We start from the raw sequence: 24,342 nt of genomic DNA on the forward strand, positions 1-24,342 counted from the left end.
CTGTCAACTGTCAACCTCCCCAGCGGGTACCACAGCCACAACCAAGATTCCTGCCTCGCAGGTATGCTCCTCAGTACTCGTGCCGTCCAGTTTGCCGCGGGTCGACGCCGTTGCTGCGCTTACCGAGACCTGGGCCCAGTTGACCATAGTGTAAAAGACTGGGCATTGCAGAATGCAGTTTCTCATGAAGGTAATTGATAGGTATGGGTAGATAAATGGCTGCCGGTCGTATTTTCGAAGAATGGGGGGTTTAAAGATGTATCAATGTAGTGGCATTTGTCATGGACGGACGGAAGGAAGGTGCGTGTAGAAGAAATTGTTGGTTTTGCAAAATGCAATGCATGCAAAAAGACACATGAAGGAAAGAAATGAAGCCCTGAGTAGACGTCTCGGCCTAACTTTGGAAGAAACCATCTGCTCGGTCTTTCGAAACACAACTCAACCGAACTGAACCCAACTGCCTGCCAAGAAAAAGAACTCCCTCGAGCTCCTGTCACGCATTGTGAGACCTCAATCCTCTCAATACTCACCCCAGCGCAACCAACACTCTCTTCACATAGACGCTCTTCCACGCCTCCTTCTTGATCTCCGCCAAATTGACCCGATATCTCACGTCCTTATTTTCCTTTCCGGTGCCTCTCCGTACCTGCATCACCAACTTCTCTGGGTCGCAGAAAGGAAGATAGTTGTTCGCAAGACGGATGAACTCGCATTTTCCGTCACCGTGTTCGTCAAGGCCAATATCCTTGGCTTCAGGATCACAGGGATGCGTCTTCCCCACCACATCTCCTTCATCATTGATAATGTCTCGATAATACTTGGTGTACTCCTTCACATGCAATGGATTGTCTTGCAAGACCGACGGTCCCTGCACTTTGAGGTTTGAGAGCTTGAAGCGCGCTGACTCGGTCCAAAAGAAGATGAGTTGATCATCTGGTGTGTCGAGCAGAACTTCGGGGGTCAAAGATGGGAGGTTGTCGTAGATATCTTCTAGAGTGACCGAGTACTTGCTGTCGGTAATGTTGGGAATGGCCCAGGAATTGGCTCGCTCGGGGTCATTGTCGACTGAAACTCGTCGCACCGAAATAACGCGCAGTGGGTGATTGCGGAGAACGAAACAAACCACCTTCGGGTTGAAGTCCCTCTCGGGCTCGAGGGCCTGTACTTTGAGAATGACTGCTCCGGACCATCCCAGCCACGACCAACTTGGTAGGGGAACATGTCGCTTGAAGCTGGTCATCTCCAGCGTAGTTAGCTCCGTTCTCCTTGTGAGACCTCGCCGGTAAGGTTCCCAGCAGAGACAAAGCTCGAATCGGCCGCTAGGCATGCCCCAGAGAAAGTTCTCTCCAGTCGTTCTGCGGACTTGTTCCACCACCGCACTAAAGGCATCGTGCGCATCGCCTTGGTATTTCAGATTGCGGCCGGAGTAGTCCTGGACCAAGCGTTGGAACTTGTACCAGACTTGCTCTTCGGGGATGTCTTCGGTATACCACGTTCGCTCGGAGGAGTTGAGGATGGGGTCAGATTCTTGAAGGCCGAACCACGCTAGGGTGCCGAGGGTATCGGTCTCGCAGCAGGATTCCTCCGAGTAGTGAGAGCGTGAGCAGGACCAGAGGACGTGGTTCTTCATGATGACAATGGCACGTCGGGAGAGGGCCCGTTCTTGGAGTGTCCACCCGCGAGAGGCCCAGACGGTCTTGCGGGTTGGGTGTTCATGGGACTGATGAGTAGGAGAGAGAGCAGTAATGAGGGACATTCCGGCTTGGTTGTCTGACGGGGCGATGACCGGGACTACCTCTTGGGCTGCATCACGGGGGGTGCGGATGCCGGGAAGACCAAAGTTGGCGTCGTCACCCGCCGCCGCAATAATGGTGAACAAAGAGTGGGCGTACACATTGGCCATGTTGCCAAGTTGCATGACCTTATCATCGTCGGAGTCTTGGATGATGCACAGGGCGTCGACCCAGAGGTATTTAAGGCCCAGTTGTTCGGTCAGGTGAATGGCGTCCGAGATGGTCTGGGAGACTTTCCCGACGAGAGAGTTGGGCCGTTGAAGCTCGTACTCGTTCTTCATTTCGAGGACTAGTTTCTGTGGGGTGACACCCCAGACATAACTGAGTGAAGCAAACCTCAGGCCGGACATGTCGACGTCGTAGAGGTTGTACTTGGTGACGATGCACTTCTTCTTGACGTCAATGAGGCGGAAAAGGGAAATTGGTTTGCTACGGTTGTTAGCATTCATCAATCATCCTCTGAACACAGGGAGGGAACACCCACCTCAAGCGTCTCATGTGTTCAACCAAGTCCGGGTCATCATCCTCATCCACCTCCTCACTGATCCCGCATCTGTCCCTGTGGTTCTCCAAGCACTCGCCGAGCCATTGCTTGATCAAGCCAATGTCAATCATCTCAGGTCTCTTCCTTCCTGCAAACCAAACCGTCTCTGGGTCCTCCTCGTCTCCCATCAGCACCCCTTTTCTGTCCTCGGCTCCATCCCCAAAGCCCTGAGGGATTGCGGTGTTCATGGTCTGGAAACTGTCCATCATGGAAAACCAGCTTTCGATCTTCTTCGCCATTCCAGGCTCTTCCACATCCTCGTCTTTGTCGGCCGGTCGGAACAGCAGCCCCAATCGTCTGAGGAAGAAGCAGTCCCTTTCTTTCAGCCCGCCGTATTTGTCATCATGTTCTAACCAAGATGTCCCTTCGGGCGCCGACAACCTTCCACAAAGGGCTACCGTGCCCAAGACCAATGGATCTTTTACGCCCATATCGGCAAGTGTGACGAGGGCATGTGGCTGTTGGTCTAGGACGGTGCTAATAGCGTGGCAAAGATCGCAGGAGGAGGAAGATTTGCGGATGCGGGAGAGAAGGCCTAGAGTCCATGTTGGCTCAACTTTGGCATATGGGTTGCGCTTGAAGGGACTGAGGTCTTGGGGTGCTGGGTGGCCATCGTTCAGAGACCAGAGATCAGTGGTTGTGGGATAACGGAGCAAAGAGAAGTCAATGAGGGAGCAAAATGAGCAGAGGCTGGGCTGCTTGTTAGACACCGCGGTGGTGGTTGTGGGCGAGGCCAAGGGAATGGCTGTGACGGTTACCGATGAAGTCTTGTCGGACGGCCGTGCCAGGTGTTCAGGGAGGGATATCGAGATTGGTGGCATCTTGGGATGCTGGTGTACTGTGATTCCGTGCAATGTGTTTGAGATGCAAAGGGTATGGAAGGCAAGATTGATGTAGATGAAGATGCAAAGTGTCAAAACAGCAAATACCATCAGATGCTAGAGGAAGGTAAGTATTTTACACCTTTCCATTGACCTTCAGCTGAAAGGCATTGTGACACCCTTTTTGGGCACGCACTTGCACCGCCCAATGCCGTTCCTGCGGTTGGTTCTCTTTTCAGTAGGATTGCCGCCATGATTGACCTCAAACGTTTTTCCTTGCGCGCTTAGGCAAGGTGTCGGAGGTCACTCCTCACGAATCTTATGTCCGAGTGATCGTGTAGCTGTTTCTCGTAAGACTGGAGTATCGACGCAAGATTAGTGACGCTTTGGCTGGAGATGATCTGCGAGGGTACGTCAAGCTCAACAAGCGCCCAGTAAAGTATTGGGTGCAATATCGATCGAAGGGTGTAGCACCTGTGACAGTGACAGTGTCGGTGCTGTCCCAAGACGTTCGGGGTTGAGCACCTCAGTGGCGCGGACGAACCAGAGGGAATCCCAGTACACCCTTATATCCGGCTCCCTCGACGCGTGGGTAGCATGGCAAGCCTAGCTCTTCGCTTGGAATCGCATCGTCAACATCTCATGCAAGGTTCCGGTCGAAGGCCGGTTATGGTGCAAGGATGAAGTCTGAGCATGCTTCTCTCCCTGTCCACCTGTTGAGACTTCTCATTCTCGACTTTCCGAATGCTTGAGATGGTAGAAAAAGAAATGGGAAAGGAATCACAAATGGTCGTCATGATCACAAGAGTTTGAGCTTTCAGCCCCCGCAGTTCATCACTTCCCAGCCTGCTCCGAGGACTCCGACAAATCTGACCAAAGCCACCCAACCTTTCTGTAGGAAGTCAGCAGGGCTATCACACCCCCGCGTTTTGGTCGCCCCAGGTTGTCAGCAGTAACCGTTTCAAGGCCAAGCCACTGCAAAATGGTTCAATCAGCGTCTCGGGTCCAACTAGAATACAATAAGGCTGTGACGGGTCGCGGGCGTGGTGCCCCCAGGACGATGACACAAATGGGGCCGTGGAAGCTTGTGCGAGTGAGGGAAATGGGGCTGTGACACAGTGACTTGCAGGACAAGGATCGCTTGGATGTAACGCTACGAGCCCCGGGAATAATGATCGTACCAGGCGCGCTACGGCGTAGTTGTGGGGATCGGCAGCGGAAAGGCCTAGACTGAAATGGAGTCTTCAGCTCCAGGCACCGATTTAAAGAGATTGGGTTGCTGACGGTGACACGGAGCCTTGTTATCTCCAAACCTCAAGAAGGTACGCTTTGAACAAGAAAAGCTTATTAGGTTTCTTGGGCCAGTAAAGAATGGTTTATGACCAGGAGAAACTCTCCACCTTCGCGGTCATTTGGCTCCTACGGTCGTGAATCCATCGCCTTCGTCACGATGGACGGAAGCGATGTAGCCCCCAAGGCGCCTGTGCCCGTGGTGTATCAACAAGTGCGTTCGCTTTCCCTTTTATCCCTTCAAACGGGACTTGACTGACGGCAAATTGGTAGAACTCGGGTCAGCGGCTGGGCGAGAAGAGCCACGCACCCTTCGAGAGCGAATCATTCCCAGAGACCGGCTCTCAGGAGACGTACAGTGACCTCTTTCCGGCCCATGGTCGGTGCGGTGACGACTTGCATTCCCTCTACGACGGCCCTACCACTTCCACTCGCCCTGGCATATCGCCTACAGGACCTCCCAGCTTCGACTTTGAATCTTTCCTTGCCACCGAGTTTGATCTTTCCAAAATCCATGCCATCAAGCACCGGCTCTGGTTAGCTGGCCGTCCTGTCCCTCCTCGCTCCTTGCAAACTCAGATTACGCAGGGGAGAGAAGTGATTGTGAGTGAAAAGCTGGAGTTCCATCTGGTTTGGGGAAGGGGCAAGGTATACCTAAAGCCTTTGGCTAAGTATTTGTTATGCCGGCAATTTTGGGACGAGGAGATGGCGTGTCGCAGTGAAGCAAATTGTCAGGGAGGGCGGAAGAAGGGGAACGGGCTGGATGGAGTTGCTAGTGGTTTGGATCATGGGGCTGAGGGAACTGGGAATGACCACGGTGAAAGGGACGTGATGGTGTCGACGAGTGCCAAGGAGGAGCTTGCGAAGAAGACCAACAAAAAGGATGGTTCCGAGCTCCTTTGCAAACGGTGCGAAGCCCGACAGGCGGCGTTGGGGCTGTTGTACTCGTATGTAGCCCTGGTCCAGCGTGAGAGCGACTTGGAGACGGCGAAGGAGATGGGTCTGATCCCAAAGGCCATCAGCTGGCCGAAGTGGCGCTTGTTTGTTCACGAGTTTCTCGACCCGCAGTCCCGTTACCAGCCGATCCACCACAATATCGCAGTCCGCTTCATCTACGGCGAACTTCGTCTCAACCGGCTCGACATGATCTACCTGCTCACCAAGCCGCTGACCCTGGGATTTATGCCGTTGTGGACGTCGTACGGCGACTTTGTGGTGAACAATTCGAGCTGGATTATCGGCGGGACGGCGTGGATCGTGGTGCTGTTGTCGGCAATGCAGGTGGCATTGGGGACTGACATGGGTTCCGGGGAAAAGAACGCACCATTGCACAGGGCGAGTTACGGATTCGCCATCTTCTCGATGCTGGGCCCGCTTGCCGCGTTTGCGTTGTTGTTTATGTACATGGTGCTGATACTGATCTGGAACTTGGTAAGAACAAGGAATTATGAGAGGAAGAGGAGCAAGGCATTGAAGAGGGGATGGAGTGACATGCACAAATCCAAGGAGGAGAGTTCAAGGCGCAGAAAAGTGTCGCCGGTTTGAGGAGATGGCTGTGACTGGGATGGTGCCAATTGGGTCTTGGAGTAGCGTGGTTTTCTGGGATAATGGCGTGAAATTTGGAGTTCTATGGTAAAGAAGCCGAAGAAGGCAAGTTTGACGGTGAGATGCCGTGAAATCTGGTGATATTGCGGAAAAGAAAGGGTTTCAGATGGCTCCCATCATCCACCGTGAGCCAGGTGCATGTCTTTCCACGGCCTGATTGCTCCTTCCACAAGGCCGCAAACCTGTCAAAATGAGCGGAGATTGAGATGCATGTTGAAATTGAGCCGCAGATAACGCGTCCCTTGAGGCAAGAACGATGGGAAAGAGTGGAGGTGGTTGGTTGGGGAGAACTTCGTGCTCATGCCTTCAACCTGTTGCTCCTTCTCCAACCTGCATCGACGAACTGACTGCTTGGCCAATGGCGGAGCGAAATTGGAAATCGGCTCTCAGTAACAAATGCAGTAGATCTCGAAGAAGAAGGGGCGATGGAAGAAGAAAGTGATGAGACGAGGTGAGAGTGCAGCCCTAACCATCAAGGTCCTCACGAGCAATGGCACGGACAGAGAACATCGGCGACATGGGCAAGCGCCGGATGTTCGTCCTGAAGATCCGACTTGGCGAGGATCAGAGTTGGCCGAAATAGGTAGTGCACAAAGTAGATCCGAGGTTGATTTGGTATGGACATTCGATTTGGTACACGCACTGTATACAGTAGGTAGGTTCGAATGGTGATGGCCGTTGCTGTGTTTCATGAGTGTGGTGTGTGCAAATGTTTTTGAGGGGAAAACCCCAAGAGGAAAGAGTACCCGCGTTGGACCCTAACCCTCCTTCTTGTTGACATGGTCGTCAAAAACATCAAGTATTGACATGCCGAGTGGACACATTTCTGGAGCCCGCTTCTAGAACTCCGAATGCCGCAAACGTGGATCCCATGAGTCATAAAAACCCGCCACGCGTTCAATGAAAGAAGAAGGGTTCCATATTTGGAAGCTATTGAACTGAAAGTTAGTTTATATTTCACTGAATTGACATCTGTTCAAACCTCACCACCACACCTCAACATCACCACCACCCATCCACATTTCAACAATGCCCGCCACCACCAACGACCACATCCTCACGCTGTCATGCCCTGACAAGCCGGGCATCGTCCACGCTGTCACTGGCGTGTTCGCCCAGAAGGGCCACAACATTCTCGACCTCCAGCAGTTTTCCGACCCCGTGTCCGAAAAATTCTTCATGCGCGTGCACTTTGGCCCTACGCCGACCCCCAGCACCGAGCACCTGATGGAGCCCTTCAACAAGCTCGCGGCCGAGTACCAGATGGAGTACAAGATCCGGCCCGTCTCGCAGAAAACCCGCGTCTTGATCATGGTGTCCAAGATCGGCCACTGCCTCAACGACCTCCTCTTCCGCGCCAAGACCGGCCAGCTCCCCATCGACATCCCCCTCATCGTGTCCAACCACCCTACCTTTGAGCCGCTCGCCCAGTCCTACGGCATCGAGTTCCACCACTTGCCTGTCACCAAGGAGACCAAGGCCCAGCAGGAGGGTCAGATCTTGGAGTTGGCCAAGCAGCACGGTATCGAGCTCATCGTTCTCGCGCGCTACATGCAGGTTCTCTCGCCAACCCTCTGCGAGGCCATGTCTGGACGCATCATCAACATCCACCACTCGTTCTTGCCGTCTTTCAAGGGCGCCAAGCCTTACCATCAGGCGTACGACAGAGGTGTCAAGATTATTGGTGCCACTGCTCACTTTGTTACTGCGGATCTGGATGAGGGCCCCATCATCGAGCAGAGGGTTGCCAGAGTCGATCACAGCATGGGACCTAATGTGTTGGTGGATGAGGGCTCGAACGTGGAGAGCCAGGTGTTGGCGGCGGCAGTCAAGTGGTATGCTGAGCAGAGGCTGTTCCTCAACAACGGCAAGACTGTTGTCTTCTCTTAGGCGCCTGGAACATGGTGCTGGGAGATGATGGGAGGGGGGATGTGGTTCGGTGAAAGTGGTAAAGCGGAGGTGTGAAAAGTTACAAAGGATCGGTTATACACTTGCGTTGTACATATTGATGATAATGAATACCAGTACATACATCTTCTATGCTTTTCATGAAGTCTCATTCTTGTGGTGGTCCAGGGTAAGTTAAGTGCCAGATCTGGCCATATTTTACAGACGGAGAGGAATATTGAAGCTAGCCATCAGATGTTTCCTCAGTTGACCGCTCATGCTGAAACGGACGCTCTGTCTACACTGTGGTGCAACAGTTTCTTCACATCGCTTGGGTTTGATGATAACGTACCTTTTGAAGCTCAGTTGTAGATACAGCAACTGTCAAGAGTCAGTCGACTTGATTTCGGGACCGACCCGTGCACGCCCCAGCCAGCGTACCTGCCTCACAATCCACCGTTATCAGAGATTGTGAGACCACATTTTGAGACACTAGACAGGCAGAAGGCACTCACATTCTGTTGAGCAAGAGCTCATCACGAACGATAAGAGCCTACTAAGCGATAGAAGGAAGAAAGCCAGCAGTGGAAATGAAGGAACAAGCTTTCCCATTGGGAAGCAGGGGAGTGACTAGAGCTGGGCTGGCCACGAAAATTCTTGGGGAAAAAAAGGTCTCCACAGCACAGCTTTTGGAGAAGTTCTCTCTCTTAATCCCATTCGACTCTTAGACTCTGCCCAATCAATTGCTTAAACTTCCATTCCGCTTTGATTGTGGAAGCCGGAGTCGACGTCAAGATCTGATATACTTCCTTATCGATAAGAGACGCCGACGCAGCGCCGAAAGACAGTGCATGGAACCCCTGGAATTACAGGGCTTGTTTCATGGTTTCGGGGTTTTCATGGCGGGGGAGGGGCCCCGATGTTGGAGTCCAATCAGTGACATCACGACCCAAACCCCACTGAAGAGAGAAAGATGGAGTAATCGGACCTGAACTGATTGGCTAATTCTTGGCCGGTGATCATCAATCCAAGTTTCAATCCCATTCATTCGTCTTCACTTTTTCTCCATTTTCTCTCCAACAAATTCGAGTTTCTCTCAAATGGACGCCCACGTTTCACAACATCGTAGTTCCGCTCGGAGCTAGCAATATCGTCGTGTCACCATAACCTTCAATTGACGCTCCTTCCCTTTCTCTCCTCGTCTCTCTTCCCGACATTGACCACGCGACCGCTTCAATTCGACAAACATCGCCGTCAATCAAAGGCGGACGACGACATCGGACCATACACACGACCGCACCGACATCAATTCCGATTCGTCGGCCGATCACATCACATCGTCCAATCTCGATACTCTAACCAGACCGCACACGCCGTGGTTGCGACCGTTGCGGTTGTACATATCCCGACCACTTACTTCTCTACCTGAATTCCACAAGTGTCGTCTTGCATCGCATATCCCGTCGTCTGTGTCCATCAACGGTAGCGATTGAATTCGGACGTCATGGTCCAACCAACGTCCGCCGCCAACACGGCCGTCGGCGCATCCTCTTCCTCATCGCGACCCCATACACCGCGAACTTCTCAAACCCGTCGCGCTCCCCGACCACAGCGAACTACCTCGTCCGGTTCATTCCACGCTGGCGCTCCGTTCCCCCAGTTCAACACCCCCTACGATGACCCTCGTCACGCATCCGACAACTCTCGAAGAACCTCGGTTGCCTCGTTACGTCCCATGCGACGGCAGTCCACCCACAAATACCACACCTTTCCAACCCAACCGCCCAAGACTCCCTCTTCACCACCGAGAAACGACCCATGGAGCGCATATGCCCAACAACGACACGGTGGTGGCGATGACGATGGAAGCACATCGGGTACATCACAAGGAGAAGGCGACGCCGCCACACCGCTGCCATGGAAACAACTGGGCCTCCTAGCCTTGTTGTCCTTGGCCGAACAGACAGCGCTCAACTCCATTAGTCCATACCTGCCGACCATGGTGGCTTCTTTTGACGAGATTCCCGATGGTGACGAAGGATTATACGTTGGTCTTTTGGCGTCTGCATTCGCTCTTGCCCAACTGGTGACGAACCTGTTCTGGGGCTACCTCTCGGATCGCATCGGTCGCAAACCGGTTATGCTGGTCGGCACCCTTCTGCTGATGGGCTGCTTTGTGTTCTTTGGGTTCTGCAAGACATACGTCCAGCTGATTCTGGTGCATATTGCTATGGGATTGCTCAATGGAAATGCCGCTGTGGTGCCAACGGCGCTGGGAGAGGTCACAGATCGCACAAATCAGAGCAGAGCCTTCACTTGGCTTCCAGTCATGTACAGCCTCGGCAGCATCACAGGTCCTGCTCTTGGTGGTCTGCTGGTTGGCACCGTTGGGGCCGACAAGTACCCATTCCTTGGCCCTAACCTTCTAAGCGCAGGCTTCCTGTTCCTCGCCGTCGTCGTTCTCACCATCTGGTTCCGGGAGACATTGGAGAAGGACGAGGAGGAAGACGCCAGCGACTACACCACCATGTTCAACAAGGCTCGCATCCTCTTCGCCGGCTGCTTGGGCAGATCTAAGAATTCCAACAACAGCAACGAGGACGAAGCCCTCCTCGGCCAGGAAAACGACGACGCCACAAGCGCCAAGGACGTCGCCTCAGACCAAAAGTCCGCTTTCCGCCAACTTGCCAACCGCACAACTCTAATCTTGTTGTGTACCTACCTCGTCTTCCAACTAACCAACATCTCCTTCAACTCACTTTACCCCATTTTTGCCTCCGCCCCGCCACCCAACGGCCGTAACTTGGGTCCCAGCATCATTGGAATCAGCCTGTCCTTGGCAGGTTTGGCTACCATCGTTTTCCAGGCCTTCGTTTTTCAACCGCTCAAGGCACGCGTGGGAAACATGGGTACTTACAGATACTCCCTTCTGGGAATGGCCATTGCCATGGCGCTCATGCCCTGGATAGGCTACGTCGACCAGAAGAAGACGTGGTTCGGGATTGGGTCTGGCAAGGGTTGGTTGTACGGCGAGCTGGGAGTCATTCTGTTACTCAAGAATATTTGTGCAATTGGTGGCTTGAGCAGCGTGATGCTTTTGGTACGTTTACCCTCTCTCTCTCCTTTCTGTTTTTTCTCCCAGTGGGTACTAACACATGCCAATCGCAGATTACAAACTCTGCCCCATCCCACGAGTCCCTCGGCACCCTCAATGGCATTGCGCAAACTCTATCCGCTGCTGGTCGTAGCGTAGGCCCCTTCATCTCCGGCGGACTTTTCACCCTGACGAATCATGTCCAGCCCAAGGGAGAGGCGATCGCCTGGGGCGTCTTTGCTGGTATTGCTCTTCTTGGGTGGTTGGGCACGCTAATGATCCGCGGAAACGGACTTGAGAGCGCCGACTGGCAAGGTGAGGAGGATGAGGAGGATAACGACGAGGAGGCCGCCACTGATTCGGCCCGGTGACCGGTAATACACGATCACGATGATGGAAGATGCACGAAGGACTGATGGCAGAGTAGACGATACGACAGGACGATATACGACCAACGACTCGATGACACGATCAACGCTAGAAGATGGGCCCGCCGATTGACGAAAAAGCAGGGCCTGATAACGATTTCCTTTCTTCCTTTGGGTATAACGAGCATTATGCGACCAGCGGTACTGAATCGATTTGTTTCATCACATGTCTTCCATCTGTCCTTTTGTTCCTAGTGCTTGCCTGATTGTAATGTCGGTCCGGAGTTCTTCATCGCAGCTGCGTTCACACCAAACAATTCCGTATGTTGGAGGTTACCAATGTTCCAGGCAACAACATGACAGTAATACCAATGGCGATGCTTTCGTCGTGGAACCACCGGCCAATATTGCCGCCTCGAACGTGTTGTCTTTACACAGTCCTCCGCGATGTTACACAAGGCATTGGTCGCGGTCGGATGACTCAGGACAGTCGGCAACCAACACCAGACAAGTCGACGATATATCGTGCGCTGCCTCGAGGTTTCTCTTGAAGAGTCGGAACACTCCGAACGGCTCCCTCTTAACGGCCCACTCCGGTTTCGATTTGCCGATTTGTGCCGGTGATCGACTATGGTCAACACTCATCGCCGGACATTGGGAGATACCCGCTCGGGGAATGTCAAGCCGAAACGCTTTCCATCTCACACTCATTTTCGAGGCCGGTCAGCCCTACCGGAGCAAAAGCCATTGCCGAGACGAAAACTTTTGCGGGGTGTCACAAAGTTGGAAAAAGCTCCGAAAGATGGGCAAGGTACATCACACGAAAGACATCGAATATCGTGGGGTTGGCCAATCCAAAGCTGCATCGGTTGTGCACGACATACCTCAGCCGGACAAGGTTCTGTCACGAGCGGGACAAACTGATGTCATTTCCCACGGTTCAACCGTTCCGGCTTCAGCCCTATCTCATACTCTACACATCACTGCCCGATGCAGAGTTCTTCTCACGGTCTGACCCGCGTTCTCTGCCGAACCCGCGCCGTCCCCAGACTGTTGGGTGTTGTGCACACCATCCGTTATGCAAATCGTTCATGCACACTGCTTGGTCATCTTGCTCCCCTTCAAGGGACACTGAAGATATAATTACTCGGGAGGCCTTCACGATTCCAAAGCTTCTTGCAGATGCTGGCGACTCTTGTAATGAGCGGACACAACCAGACCATGGCTCCTTGGACTTGAGCTTACGATGAAATTAGCCAAACTCACGTCGCCAGAACACAGGTGTTATACCACGAAAACACATAGGAGAACGTCGTCCCCAATATCCCACTCCGTCTGTGAAGCATACCGATCCTCATCTCAACACCTAGGACTATTCTGAGCTTCAATCTCGCCAGTGTGTCGACATTGGCCCTGCTGCTTACCTCTCTTACCTATACCCCATCCAAAGACGACCAAGTACCCCTGACCGCCAATTGGCTAAGTAATCGGCCGCATCCCGCATCGCCCACCTTCCCGCAAAGTTTTGGCGAGAGGGCAAAGGAAAAGGAAAAGGTTATTGGTCCCATCGCATGGGAAGAATTCGGGTGCCTAAATAATCTCCGGTGCTTTCACATGCGTGTGGTAATCAAACAAATGTCTCCTGCCTTGCTTCGACGGTGGCTGCGGCTACTTCCTCTACCAAGTTAGGGGCTTTGTTCATACCACTGCTGTTCCAAGGTGGTACTTGGCGCTGGTCCTTATTCAGCAACATCACGACGACTGGCAAACCTAATAACGTCAGACATCACTGCCGAAGCTAGAGGCTCTTCATTCGCAATGCTTTCCAGCTCCGCCCCCAGACACATGACTCGTATCACAGAGACTTTTAGTTTGAGCGATGTATACGCTCACTACTCAACAATTTTCGCAGTTCAACAACTGTGGGGGCCTTGAGGCGAAAGCCACAATATGTGCTATGGTTGATGAGTAACAAGACTGAATATCGTCGGACGGGGTGCCCAGTGAACGACTAAATCAACCCACAAGTCACTTGACAGGTACTGGGTCATCGCCGGTTGTTGACCGCCTTGATCAATGGTCCAAGACGTCGAACAAATTTGCCAAGTATCACGAACTTGACTACCTCTAGTTCTACTCGCTATAGCCAAAGTCTCATTGGACCACCACACATGGTAGAACTGTTGGTCCAAGAACAGATCCAGGCACCCACATTTTCAAATCCCTGCCAGGTACGGCACAAACTGGGATTTGGACAGCGGGAGCCCATGTGCCACATCCTTGATCTACAATTCCTCGGCATCTGGGGTTGTATCTGATGAAGGAGGCTCTGCTCACGCCTCTTGCGTCCCACAGTCCCACAGTCCCACTTCCTTTGCGCATGGAATATTCCCCAGATTGGAACTACTGCCACCACTGCCATCAGGTACACCAGGGACCAAGACGGGGATAGGCCTGTTGTATAAGCAACAAGCAATACTGCTGAACTAAACGATGGCTCCTGTCAAGTGGAAGAGGGTGGCCAACCAGGTCTACGCATTGGAAGTGGACTCTTTGACGGGACGAAGCCAACTTCCGCGACGTGACATCGTTCATCTTCCTGTCATTGACCATTCCGAGTCTATGGATCCAACAACCCACACTGGAAAACCTTATGTCTTTGGGTTGTCCAAAGTCACCGGCATTAGGCATGATCATCCCGTCTACACCATCCTCGGCCCAAATCTCGGAGGGAAAAAGTGACCGGCACGGTCCCACTTCGTGGGTATGGCAAATCACAGAAACCTCCAACGGGACAAGTCGTCCATACAGCCATGTCTCCGATGAAGGATACAGGTCAGCGACATATGCTTTCCACTCGTCCATGTATATCATGTCACTTTTCTCTCCCATGTGCCCCACGAGACGGACGTCGGCACCACGGAATGATGGTGCCTGATCTATTTCTCCATCAATCGGGTCTCAGGTCGTTGCCTTGAGACCTTGTTGCTCCTTCCCGCTTACCGGCTGATAATGTGCCTTTCTTCACCTCCACCTTGGTTCCATACCTGTTCATTCTCATCGTTACATCTGCTAGTGTTTACACTGCCCTGTAGACCACTTGTCCAGTTCTTCGGGTCCATCCATGAGAAACCCCCACTCAATGTTGTGATGGGACTCGGCACAAACAGGTAGCCAAGGTGACATCAGAACTTGGACTGAAGAGGAAGTGGACTGCGCACGAACAACTAGTATCTGACACCGCCAAATGAATGCTACATTACCTTCAGCCCTATAGGGCGCTTGTCACTTCCCTCCAGATGACTGGTAACGATGCCGTCCTCGAGTGATGACGGGATGGCGCGGGATGGATCATCGGCTGGTCCGTCGTGCCATGTGGATTATTATGCCCGGTTTCAGCCCTACGGTACCCGCCGTACGTATCGGCTTGTGTGTGGCCGTGCTTGGAAGAAGGGTCAAGATTCAATGGCAAAGAAGACACTTTGATTGTCTAAAGTCTGGATAGATGCTGTCTGAGGCAGCATCATCGATGGACACTCGAACAAAAGTGGGCATGGAGCTGGATTGGGTCCTGACTCAACATCATCATCACCGTCATCATTCACCCGGCAGCTGGTTGTTGAGCATATAGCAGAGCAGGCGGTGATGGCTTCTGGAGGTGGAGGTTCAACTCCTTGGGATGAATATAAGGAGATGAGAAGACCCGTTGGGATGGTGATGATGGAGACAAACAAGCAGCAAGCAGTTCGAGACTCAAAGCAACAGAGACTCAAGAGCATCGTCAACGTCAACTTCAAAGCTTTTTGCAAGACAGTCAACATCAGCAAAGACACTTTTCGTCTTTAACAGGAGTTTAACTCGTCATCTCAACCCGTCGTCAACAGGTCATCAACGGAACAAGAACCATGTCGTCCTCTAGGTCCAGTAGGTCCAGCCACAGCGGCAGCACTCGCTCAAGCGGTAGCCGTTCCACCACTAGCAGTCGTCCATCTCAGGTATGGCTTCCTTCCTCTTCCCAACATCCCACGGCGGCGAACCTCATCCCGTCTACCCTTTCCTCTTACCCCCCCTTCCCCCCCTCTCCCCCCCCTCCCAACCTTCACCCTTTTCTTTGAACCAGGACTAACCCCTTCTTCCCACAGCAATCCCTCACCCTCCTCACCCACCTCCAAACCAACCCACCAACCACTCTCTCCGCCCTCCTCCACCTCGAACGCACCATTACCGACCCCTCCCAAATTCCCTCCTCCGACGTCTCCCTTTTCCAAAGTCCCATGACCTCTGCCTTTGAGAATTACGTCGTCACCACGCAATCCCTTCTCGTCGAACTCCGCGGATTGACCACCAATTACCCTTTCTCCGCGCAAATCATCCCACTCGCTGTCCAGTTTGTCAGGGCAGACCCGGACAGCGACAGAAGTTGGAACTTGGCTTGGTTGGTGCTTAACAAGATTTTGAGCGAGGGATTGGTGGAGAGTGTGAGTTGGGAAGAGGCGGGTTGGGAGGGATATTGGGGGAATAGGCTGCCGAGTGAGGCTGAGAGGGGGATGTTGGCGGGGGAGATGGCACGGGAGTGGAAGGAGGCGGTGGAACGGTTGGTTGGGTGCTGGGGGGGGAGGAGGCCGGAGTGGTATTAATCCGGCACATGCCGAGGGTGACCGGGTTCGGATCCGTGTCCGGGGCGGGTTCGGGTGAGGTGGGGACGGAACCGAATCCGGATCCGGATCCGGAAGTAGTGTGGGGTTGGACCGGAGCGGGCCGGGCGGGGTCGGTTGTCGATATTCGCCAATGAGCCGGGAAGGGAGCGAAAGTCGTTCATTACACCGGACCCCGGTACCAGTTCACTCTTTTGTGTCGGAGGAGCAAGCGGGTGTTTGTATAGTGTCACGGGGGTGTCTTGTTCTGGTGTTTCTGCCTTTCCTTTCGGTTTTCATATTTTCCTCTTTTTCTTTCCTTTTTCTTTTTAGGCGTTCCCTTCGTTTGTTTTGCTTTTCATTCATTTCACTCATGTAATCATGTAATCGCTCCTTCTTGTATTGCGTTTGATTCATCCTTCGTATCCTAGTTCTTGACGCTTCTTGCATCGTGGTAAGAACTTGTTTACTGGCACTGAAAGAAGGTGCGTTGATGCTGTGTCCACTGGCACTTGCGGCTGGCTTCTGCTTATACCTCTGTTGCCCCGTCTTGCTCCTGGCGATATCCTTGTTGTAACTGGCTTCAACTACCGATATCTTTCACGATTCACGTCATCGGGTTCTGGGTTCTCCACCCATACAGCCTCTTAACGGATCGAGGTCCATATTTGGATCGTTTGATAAGACGAGATGGGCAGGAAGGTTGAGGTGACAAGAGGAAGCAAGAAGGAAATTCCCCTTGCACTATCAAGCCAACTTTCAGACCCGTCTGGTCGGCACACTGGTCCATTCTGAGTTGCGTTGATGCCGATTGACCGAACGGGATCGCCCGCTTGTACTACCGACATCATCTTCTTCGAGCCTACTTACCCACAGACATCTCGATGGTCCAAACCGTTGGGCCTGTGGGGTCCCCACGAGATGCATGCACACAAAATTGGTCGTCCGAGACCGCAGTCAGAGCAGAAGGTTAAAATGTCCAGAGCAATGTCTGAGATAGTGGACCCAAGGTCCTATGGAGAGGTGGGATGCGGCTTACTGGCTGGAAACAAGTCTTAATAGAGTCGCACGGGAGGCCAATCCATTTACAACAAGACACCAGCCACATTTTGAGATCGAGCTTCTCGACCATTTTGGCGATTCAGCCAGCGGGATTCAACAAGATGCAAATCGGTATCTGGCAAAATCCTGTGGTAAAAGCTTCACTGTGGAAAACTGATATCAGAAGTTGGATGAAATCTCATCCCCCCTGCCCCCTTCGACACCATCAACACCGAGCCAGTCCGGCATCTTGTTCCATGTTCGTTCCTGGTGCTGGTTTCTGGGCGCGGGAGCACCATGTTACAGCTTGAACGCCACATTCAGAGCCCTGCAGATCGGGTTGATCAGCGCAAGATAAGAAACCTCGAATTCCCATAAGTCATGAGTTCTGATTGGTCAGTTCTCACCTCTATCAGTGTCGCGACAAGTGCAACCATTCGATAGTTCCCGGAGGACATAACGAGGGGAACCAATAGCGTTGACAGCCAAGTGCCGGACCGCCCACGCTCGGCGACGCTTTAAACCTTTGAGGGCTACGGTGCCAAGGGGCGGACTGATAAGATCCCAGAGGTGTAACTGAATGAAGCTTATCTCGATGTCCGATGTGGAACGTTCAACCAAACAACGAACGGAAAACCCCCGTACAAACACTCGAAGCCCACGATATCCCCGAAGCGATTGGCATTGTCGTTTTGATATTGGCGTTATGAATGGGGTAAACACATGGCTGGAGTGGGGAGAGCCAACGGTTGGAAGAGCCGAATGAGACCCCAAAAACACCAGAGACGACCAAATCGAGAGACGACATCGGAGGAGTTCGGGGTGTCCTGCACTCCTGTACTGATAAGACATGTGTTATGTACCTTTCTGCATTCTGCACCACGATAACACTCTCAACACCCTTTGGGGATGCTGCTGGGAGAAAAATAATGGGAACTACGTCCACACTGACTTGATGTTACAGCCCGCGACCGGAACGGGGGACCGGGGTAGCCTCCACGGTACCATAACCAGACTCCGTGGTGGTAGTTGTCACACAAGATCTTATCGGACAGTTGGATATCAGAGTCTGATAACCACCATGTTGGATCATATCGGATTGTCATTGCTTTCGTGGGATACAACTTATATATCTCAGCCGTATCCGACATCATGGCTCCAGGTTCTTTTGATGTCTCAAGCTTCGAAGCTCATTATACCTCTTGTCAAACAAAGTCCCCTAAACACCATCCACAATGGCGGGAGGTGGTGATACAACCGTCAAAGTAGACACACCTCACGCTCTCAACCAAGGAGTTGGCTATGGCATCGTCATTGGGCTGGGAGCATTGTTTGCTCTTGGTGAGTGTCTTCTCTATGCCTTTCGTTCACCCATGAATATCACTAACAGTATGCGTGCCAGGCATGATTCTAGTCACATTTATCCTCAAACGCTACAACCGCGAGCTCCAAACATCCGAAATGTTCAACACTGCCGGCCGCACCGTCAAATCCGGTCTCGTCGGTTCCGCCGTCGTCTCCTCCTGGACCTGGGCTGCCACCCTCCTCCAGTCTTCGGGTGTCTGCTACCGCTACGGCGTTTCCGGTCCATTGTGGTACGCCTCGGGCGCTACCGTACAAATCCTCCTCTTCGCGACCCTCGCCATCGAACTAAAACGCCGCGCTCCGAACGCTCACACCTTCCTCGAAGCCATCCGTGCCCGTTTCGGCACCATGCCTCACATTGTCTTCATGGTCTTTGGCCTGGTAACCAACATCCTCGTGTCCCTGATGCTCATCGTCGGCGGTTCGGCAACCATCAATGCCCTGACAGGCATGCACACCATCGCCGCCATCTATCTCCTCCCCGTCGGCGTGGTAGCTTACACCGTAGTCGGCGGTCTGAAAGCCACCATCCTAACAGACTGGGTGCACACCTTCATCTTGCTGATCATCATCATCGTCTTCGCCCTAACTGCCTACGCCAGCGGTGAAGCCTTGGGGTCGCCCAGCGAAGTCTATGACCTCCTTGTAAAAGCGGCACAGGCCCATCCCGTCGAAGGAAACCACGAGGGTTCCTACCTCACCATGCGCTCCCGCGAAGGCGCCATCTTCTTCGTGATCAACATCGTTGGTAACTTCGGCACCGTCTTCCTCGACAATGGGTACTACAACAAGGCCATCGCCGCCTCGCCCGTCCACGCTTTGCCCGGTTACATCTTAGGAGGCCTCTGCTGGTTCGCCATCCCCTGGCTTACCGCCACGACTATGGGTCTTTCCGGTCTGGCCCTCGAAAACAACCCCCGTTTTCCCACCTACCCCAACCGCATGCCCGAGGCCGACGTCTCAGCCGGTCTGGTTCTCCCCTACGCTGCCGTCGCTCTGCTAGGAAAAGGTGGCGCGGCAGCTACTCTGCTCATCGTCTTCATGGCCGTTACTTCTGCGACTTCCTCCCAGCTTATCGCCGTATCTTCCATCGTGGTGTACGACCTCTACAGAACGTACATTAAGCCCGAAGCCAGCGGTAAACGACTAATTTACATGTCGCACGTCGTCGTGGCCGCTTACGCGCTTTTCATCGCCACCTTCTCCGTCGGACTCTGGTACGCTGGCATTTCAATGGGGTATCTCTACGTGATGATGGGCGTCATTATTTCGTCGGCAGTGCTCCCAGCCGCATTAGTCCTAACCTGGTCCGGCCTGAATAAATGGGCTGCTGCCCTCAGCCCTGTCCTAGGATTGTGCGTAGCGCTGGTGGCGTGGTTAATCACTGCCAAGAAGGAGTGTGGCGAGATGAGCGTTGCTTGCACGGGGAGTAACATGCCAATGTTGGCGGGGAATGTGGCGGCGTTGTTGAGTCCTGTGGTGTTTATTCCTGTGTTGACGCTTATTTTTGGGAAAGCGAATTATGACTGGAAGAGCATGATGGAGATTAAGAGGGGGGATGATACTGATGTTGTTGCGGGAGAGGCGGGGGTGGATTTGGATTTGGAGGAGACGATGGGGGGTAGGGAGGAGACGGAGAGGGAGAGGGAGATGATGGAGGAGGAGCAAGGGAAGTTGAGCAGGGCGAGTAAGATAAGTAAGACGATGACTGCTGTTTTGGTAAGTTTCTTCTGGTTACCGTTCCCCTTTATGTTCCCCTCCCTCCCCATTTTTTCCGGGTTTCCCTCTCTTACCTAGTTACTAACACCACCCCTGTTACAGACCCTAGCCCTCCTAATCCTCTGGCCCATGCCCCTCTACGGAACCGGCTACATATTCTCCAAACCGTTCTTCACAGGGTGGGTGGTCGTCGGCATCATCTGGATTTTCTGCTCCTTCATTGGCGTCGGCCTGTTCCCCATCTACGAAGGGCGGGACACCCTGATTAGGACGTGCAAGTATATCTATTGGGATGTCACGGGCAAGAAGAATGTTAGGGCTATTCATGCTGAGCAGGCCATGGCTGCTCATACTGCTGGTGGTGTACTTGATGGGGAGGTGGTGGTTACGGAGGGGGTTACTGAGGGAGTGATGATGACGCCGGGGGATCAGACGCCTGAGGAGAAGAGTGTTAAGGGACTTGGGGAGAAGGGGGAGAAGGTGGGGATGGGGATGGGGGTTACTTCTTTGTGAGGCGATAGAGGGTGATGAGGGACGGAGTGGTGGGTGTTGGGTAACTGGATGCAGCAGTGGTTGGAAGGATACAGGAAGTGAGGGGGTGATGCGCTCATGAAAGTATTTCGGATGTCGTTTGCGAGGGAGCAGGGTGAAGAGAAAGGGATGATGTTAGCTTAGATTGGAGATACCCCTCGTTTGTTAATGATATTTTGCGATCAATCCCGTCCTTGTTTCATCTGTTGGGTTGTTACACCTTCATTTCCTCCATTTGTCCTCGCACCCCAAACACAGCACCCAAGCGCCTGCCTCCTTCGACAGCTTGCCATTCCATTCTCTCTTCCGCTTGGGAGGACATATCAACAACATCCACACGATGCTGTGCTCTTTCCTTTCATAATCGCCTTTGCCTCTTCGCCAAAACTCTACAAATAAAGAAGACGATGTCTCCTTCCAACAAGAAATGAGTAGGGCTCCTTTCGCTTCTCATCCAGTCGCCATATTTACCACGAACTCAATCACAAATACCGCCAACGGGCTGCCTACCCGTAGTCTGTACATGTCCGACAGGCTCGATTACCAATGCCAGGTTCAAGGACGAGCTCTCGTTCTACGCCCCGTCAGAGGCGGAGACCTCAATGGTCCCGGCCCATCATGTTTCAGTAACGAGAACCACCCCTCCCCTGGCCCTCCCCAATTGGGAATGGCCTTTTCTACCTACCTCGACGCGCTCGAGGCCAAGCCCCGCGTATCCACAATACTCAAAGATGTCGGAGACAGCATCGTGGCTGCCGATAATCGAGACGGTCCCAGCATAGAAACTCTACTATTCTCAGGCTCGGAACATCGGTTACTTCTACCCTGACGCACCTGAAAAGAAGTAGTATGGCCGAATGTTATACCTGACGGGTGTCTTGCTCTCCCTCCATGACTCTCTAGTCGATGAGTGGCAAGTCTGAGTCGTTTAGGGTAACCTCTGGCGCTCTGGGGTACCTATGACGGGCTCGTCGTGAGAAGTGACAGCGCTTTTGAAGGTTTGTGACGACGAAGCCTCGGAGGACTTCAGAATTGGGGATGGAGGATTGGGAAAGAATTTTGGCAATATGGCGAGAGAAGTTTGCTGGTTTGTGTGCCGTGGCCAGCCCTGATGGTGGAATGTCGAAACGCACTCTGCGAATATTGTCTCCTCCAACTGTCGGTGGAATGTCAGTAGCACCAAGGGAAACTCTGGAAGACATGAACATATTCGCGGGTGTGATTCGTACGATCACCGTGTCGCCGGTTCTTGACAGCTACATTGTTGCCATCCTGTCTGCTTCCAAACCCAGCAAGAAGCACGGCACCCAGACGAATGACAGCGCCAGAAGGAAGATGGAGAATGGATGAAGGCATTCAGATCCACATGTATGCAGACTACTAGATAGAGGCCTTGAAGCCCCAGGCAACAAGGCTTGATACGTACCTCAAGTACGTACCGATTCCCTTTGGCATAAGAAGGCCTGGAAGCCCAACCTTCTTCTGGAGGTTGAGAAGATCAACAAGGCCTTCGAGACCAAAGTAGTTTATCAGCGGAATTGAACTACTGTTCCAAGCCCAGAACACTGCCCTTGTCACAGTCGGTGTCTGATTCGGATCGTACTCTTCTGCAAACATTGCCAGTTTCTCGCTCAGTTCTGCAAACCAGTCCAGGACACGGTCCTGGTTCGTATCTGTCGGCCACCCGCGCCAACCACTACGGAATAGTGGTTCGCTGCCTTCCGTGCACTTGTTGAAGACGGCCTCTGATGCTGTCTTTAGACCCGCCACCCGACCGAAAAAGATGTGGAACTTAGGAAGGTCGATGTACATGGAGCCAAGCTCATCCTTGAGGACCACGTCCATATCTTTGCGGAGCTCGGAGGAGTTTGCGAAGCTGCTCGTGTTGATAGACCGCGGAGTTTGAAGAAGGTAAGATGCTATCGGTCGGGGAGGCGGGGTGGCTTCGGTAACGGCACAGTACACTTGGCGCCAGATCTCATTGTCGGGCTTATTGGCGAGGACTGCATTGAAAAGTGGTTCGAATTGGTCCGAGTCGAAGTTGTCCAAGTTGTCGGGGGTGAGGGCGGGTAGGCATCTCAACACATCGTCGAAAAGGTTGGCACGGCCCGTATTCGAACGTAGAGAATAGATAGCAGGGAGTATTTGAAGTGCCGACGGAAGCCTAAGCCCAAGAATCTGCAAATATAAACAGCGGTTAAATGGGCATCTCAGCAACGCGGGCCTGTCTCACTCACCTTTTTTGCCCAGCTGACTGAGCGCGTCTGGCGTAGGACAGGAGATGCCCCTGTCTTTACAGACTAATTCGAACGAAGCACGGAAGGCATCTAGGCCTGTGCCGATGGGATGTTCTCGGATGACGTCTGACTGATGTTGATCCATTATGGCGATGGTGATACTATCCTTGAGACGCGGCGGTGATGATGTTCTTGAGACGCGGCGGCGATGATGTTCTTGGGACGCGGCTACGGAGGGGTCGAAGGTCGCCTTGTCGTGAAATGTCGCGTCTAGTCTAATCACGTGGTAAACTGTCAGAATGACGGACGGTTGAGACATTGGGAACAATAAGTTAGGAAAATGATGGATTGGCGGCTTGGTTGGAGAAAGTAAAATGGCATGATAAATGTATTCGCCAAAAGTGGTTTGAAGAGAAGACAAGAATACAAAGGAGCCTTGCACGGAATGGGTCACAAACGAAAGGTGACGGCCCAGATTCAGAGAAGAGTTGTAGTTGGCTTGTTGAACGCCGTCCACTCTGCAGCCATCTTCCTGTTTCGCACCCCTAACCAGCTGCCCCACATCCTTGTGCCTGAATGGGATCTGCCCACTCATAGCCGCTGAAACGGCCGAGTGACTGAAGTAAGCGCTGCTTCCTAGTCGTTTGTGGTGCCGCCTGTTGATAATAAGGGGGGCATGAGACGTGCCACATCGGTGAATCTAGCATACAAAGATAGGAGCAATGCCCTAACTGTCCACCAAAACCATGAATCCGAGGGCAAACCGAGTTGCGAGAGGAAGATGTTCGCAATTGTCCCGTGTCAGCGCCAAGCCGTCAAGGTCTGCGCTGAGAATTTTGGGCGACCCAACAAAACTGGGAGCCGATTTCGAATGCAATTGTAGTGAGGATGCACGATATGGACAAGTTGGGCAAGTTCATTACAGCTAGGAGCAAAATTGGCGTCCGCTCTGCACTCTTTCAAAGTGCTTAGGCACGGACCAGCTATACTTGAGAAACATTAAAGGTATAGCACGACGCCAACTGACCTTTGCTCAAGTTCGTACTGTACCTCTTCCAGGGCAGGCTTGGCATTTCTCCTTCCCAGCCCAATTCCTTTCTTCGCCTATCCAGACAATAGCATTCATGTATTTCCCATGCACTCGACCTGAATTCCTACCTTACCTCTCTGGCAAGGCTGTGACTGAGTGTCGCGCGACTAACACCGCCAATGACGATGCTTTGAATTATACGCGGTTGGCTCCCGTTCTCCAGGCACTAACGCAGACAAAATGCGCAGCGTGCGGGGTTGGTGATCCAGGCAAAGGCAGCGCCTTTGAAACAAAGACAACAGCAACCACCTTCAAGGCTCCCAATCAAACCCACCGAGATATACGCTACGAATTTTGTCAGTTACTTATAGTAAGTAGTTCTC

At 52.8% G+C, this 24,342-nt stretch overlaps 7 protein-coding genes across 7 annotated transcripts; 5 read left to right on the top strand and 2 right to left on the bottom strand.

Annotated features, from left to right (window-relative positions):
- Positions 1 to 226: 226 nt before the first annotated feature.
- Positions 227 to 3,269, bottom strand: SMAC4_08522 (uncharacterized protein; the record flags this gene model as incomplete). Its single annotated transcript, XM_003345000.2, has 2 exons — positions 227 to 2,222; positions 2,278 to 3,269. The coding sequence occupies 2 exons, from the start codon at positions 3,267 to 3,269 to the stop codon at positions 527 to 529; spliced, it is 2,688 nt and encodes an 895-aa protein (XP_003345048.2). The 3' UTR covers positions 227 to 526.
- Positions 3,270 to 4,433: 1,164 nt separating this feature from the next.
- On the top strand, positions 4,434 to 6,764 carry SMAC4_08523 (uncharacterized protein). Its single transcript, XM_003345001.3, has 2 exons — positions 4,434 to 4,662; positions 4,722 to 6,764. Exons 1-2 carry the CDS (start codon positions 4,537 to 4,539, stop codon positions 5,991 to 5,993), a joined length of 1,398 nt encoding a protein of 465 aa, XP_003345049.2. The 5' UTR covers positions 4,434 to 4,536; the 3' UTR covers positions 5,994 to 6,764.
- A 250-nt stretch (positions 6,765 to 7,014) lies between these two features.
- On the top strand, positions 7,015 to 8,060 carry SMAC4_08524 (uncharacterized protein). Its single transcript, XM_003345002.2, has one exon. It carries the CDS (start codon positions 7,083 to 7,085, stop codon positions 7,941 to 7,943), a length of 861 nt encoding a protein of 286 aa, XP_003345050.1. The 5' UTR covers positions 7,015 to 7,082; the 3' UTR covers positions 7,944 to 8,060.
- Positions 8,061 to 8,921: 861 nt separating this feature from the next.
- On the top strand, positions 8,922 to 12,169 carry SMAC4_08525 (uncharacterized protein). The gene is made up of 2 exons (XM_003345003.2): positions 8,922 to 11,040; positions 11,109 to 12,169. The coding sequence occupies exons 1-2, from the start codon at positions 9,445 to 9,447 to the stop codon at positions 11,403 to 11,405; spliced, it is 1,893 nt and encodes a 630-aa protein (XP_003345051.1). The 5' UTR covers positions 8,922 to 9,444; the 3' UTR covers positions 11,406 to 12,169.
- A 3,138-nt stretch (positions 12,170 to 15,307) lies between these two features.
- Positions 15,308 to 16,194, top strand: SMAC4_08526 (uncharacterized protein; the record flags this gene model as incomplete). Its single annotated transcript, XM_003345004.2, has 2 exons — positions 15,308 to 15,397; positions 15,545 to 16,194. The coding sequence occupies 2 exons, from the start codon at positions 15,308 to 15,310 to the stop codon at positions 16,037 to 16,039; spliced, it is 585 nt and encodes a 194-aa protein (XP_003345052.2). The 3' UTR covers positions 16,040 to 16,194.
- Positions 16,195 to 18,039: 1,845 nt separating this feature from the next.
- Positions 18,040 to 20,948, top strand: SMAC4_08527 (uncharacterized protein). The gene is made up of 3 exons (XM_003345005.2): positions 18,040 to 18,418; positions 18,480 to 20,161; positions 20,264 to 20,948. Exons 1-3 carry the CDS (start codon positions 18,313 to 18,315, stop codon positions 20,672 to 20,674), a joined length of 2,199 nt encoding a protein of 732 aa, XP_003345053.1. The 5' UTR covers positions 18,040 to 18,312; the 3' UTR covers positions 20,675 to 20,948.
- Positions 20,949 to 22,072: 1,124 nt separating this feature from the next.
- SMAC4_09394 (uncharacterized protein) lies at positions 22,073 to 23,474 on the bottom strand. Its single transcript, XM_066090941.1, has 2 exons — positions 22,930 to 23,474; positions 22,073 to 22,870 (listed from the first exon to the last, which is right to left on the bottom strand). Exons 1-2 carry the CDS (start codon positions 23,246 to 23,248, stop codon positions 22,857 to 22,859), a joined length of 333 nt encoding a protein of 110 aa, XP_065945438.1. The 5' UTR covers positions 23,249 to 23,474; the 3' UTR covers positions 22,073 to 22,856.
- Positions 23,475 to 24,342: the final 868 nt, after the last annotated feature.

Source organism: Sordaria macrospora, chromosome 1 (genome assembly GCF_033870435.1).
Source record: "Sordaria macrospora chromosome 1, complete sequence".
NCBI lineage: Eukaryota > Fungi > Ascomycota > Sordariomycetes > Sordariales > Sordariaceae > Sordaria > Sordaria macrospora.

Bases quoted from the DNA above. Each gene is read 5' to 3' on its own strand.
- SMAC4_09394 (XM_066090941.1), bottom strand. From the start codon at position 23,248: ATGTCTCAACCGTCCGTCATTCTGACAGTTTACCACGTGATTAGACTA.
- SMAC4_08524 (XM_003345002.2), top strand. From the start codon at position 7,083: ATGCCCGCCACCACCAACGACCACATCCTCACGCTGTCATGCCCTGAC.
- SMAC4_08527 (XM_003345005.2), top strand. From the start codon at position 18,313: ATGGCGGGAGGTGGTGATACAACCGTCAAAGTAGACACACCTCACGCT. The intron at 18,419-18,479 runs GTGAGTGTCTTC...TATGCGTGCCAG, and splicing joins GGGAGCATTGTTTGCTCTTG to GCATGATTCTAGTCACATTT. The intron at 20,162-20,263 runs GTAAGTTTCTTC...CCCCTGTTACAG, and splicing joins AGACGATGACTGCTGTTTTG to ACCCTAGCCCTCCTAATCCT.
- SMAC4_08525 (XM_003345003.2), top strand. From the start codon at position 9,445: ATGGTCCAACCAACGTCCGCCGCCAACACGGCCGTCGGCGCATCCTCT. The intron at 11,041-11,108 runs GTACGTTTACCC...TGCCAATCGCAG, and splicing joins TGAGCAGCGTGATGCTTTTG to ATTACAAACTCTGCCCCATC.
- SMAC4_08523 (XM_003345001.3), top strand. From the start codon at position 4,537: ATGACCAGGAGAAACTCTCCACCTTCGCGGTCATTTGGCTCCTACGGT. The intron at 4,663-4,721 runs GTGCGTTCGCTT...GCAAATTGGTAG, and splicing joins TGCCCGTGGTGTATCAACAA to AACTCGGGTCAGCGGCTGGG.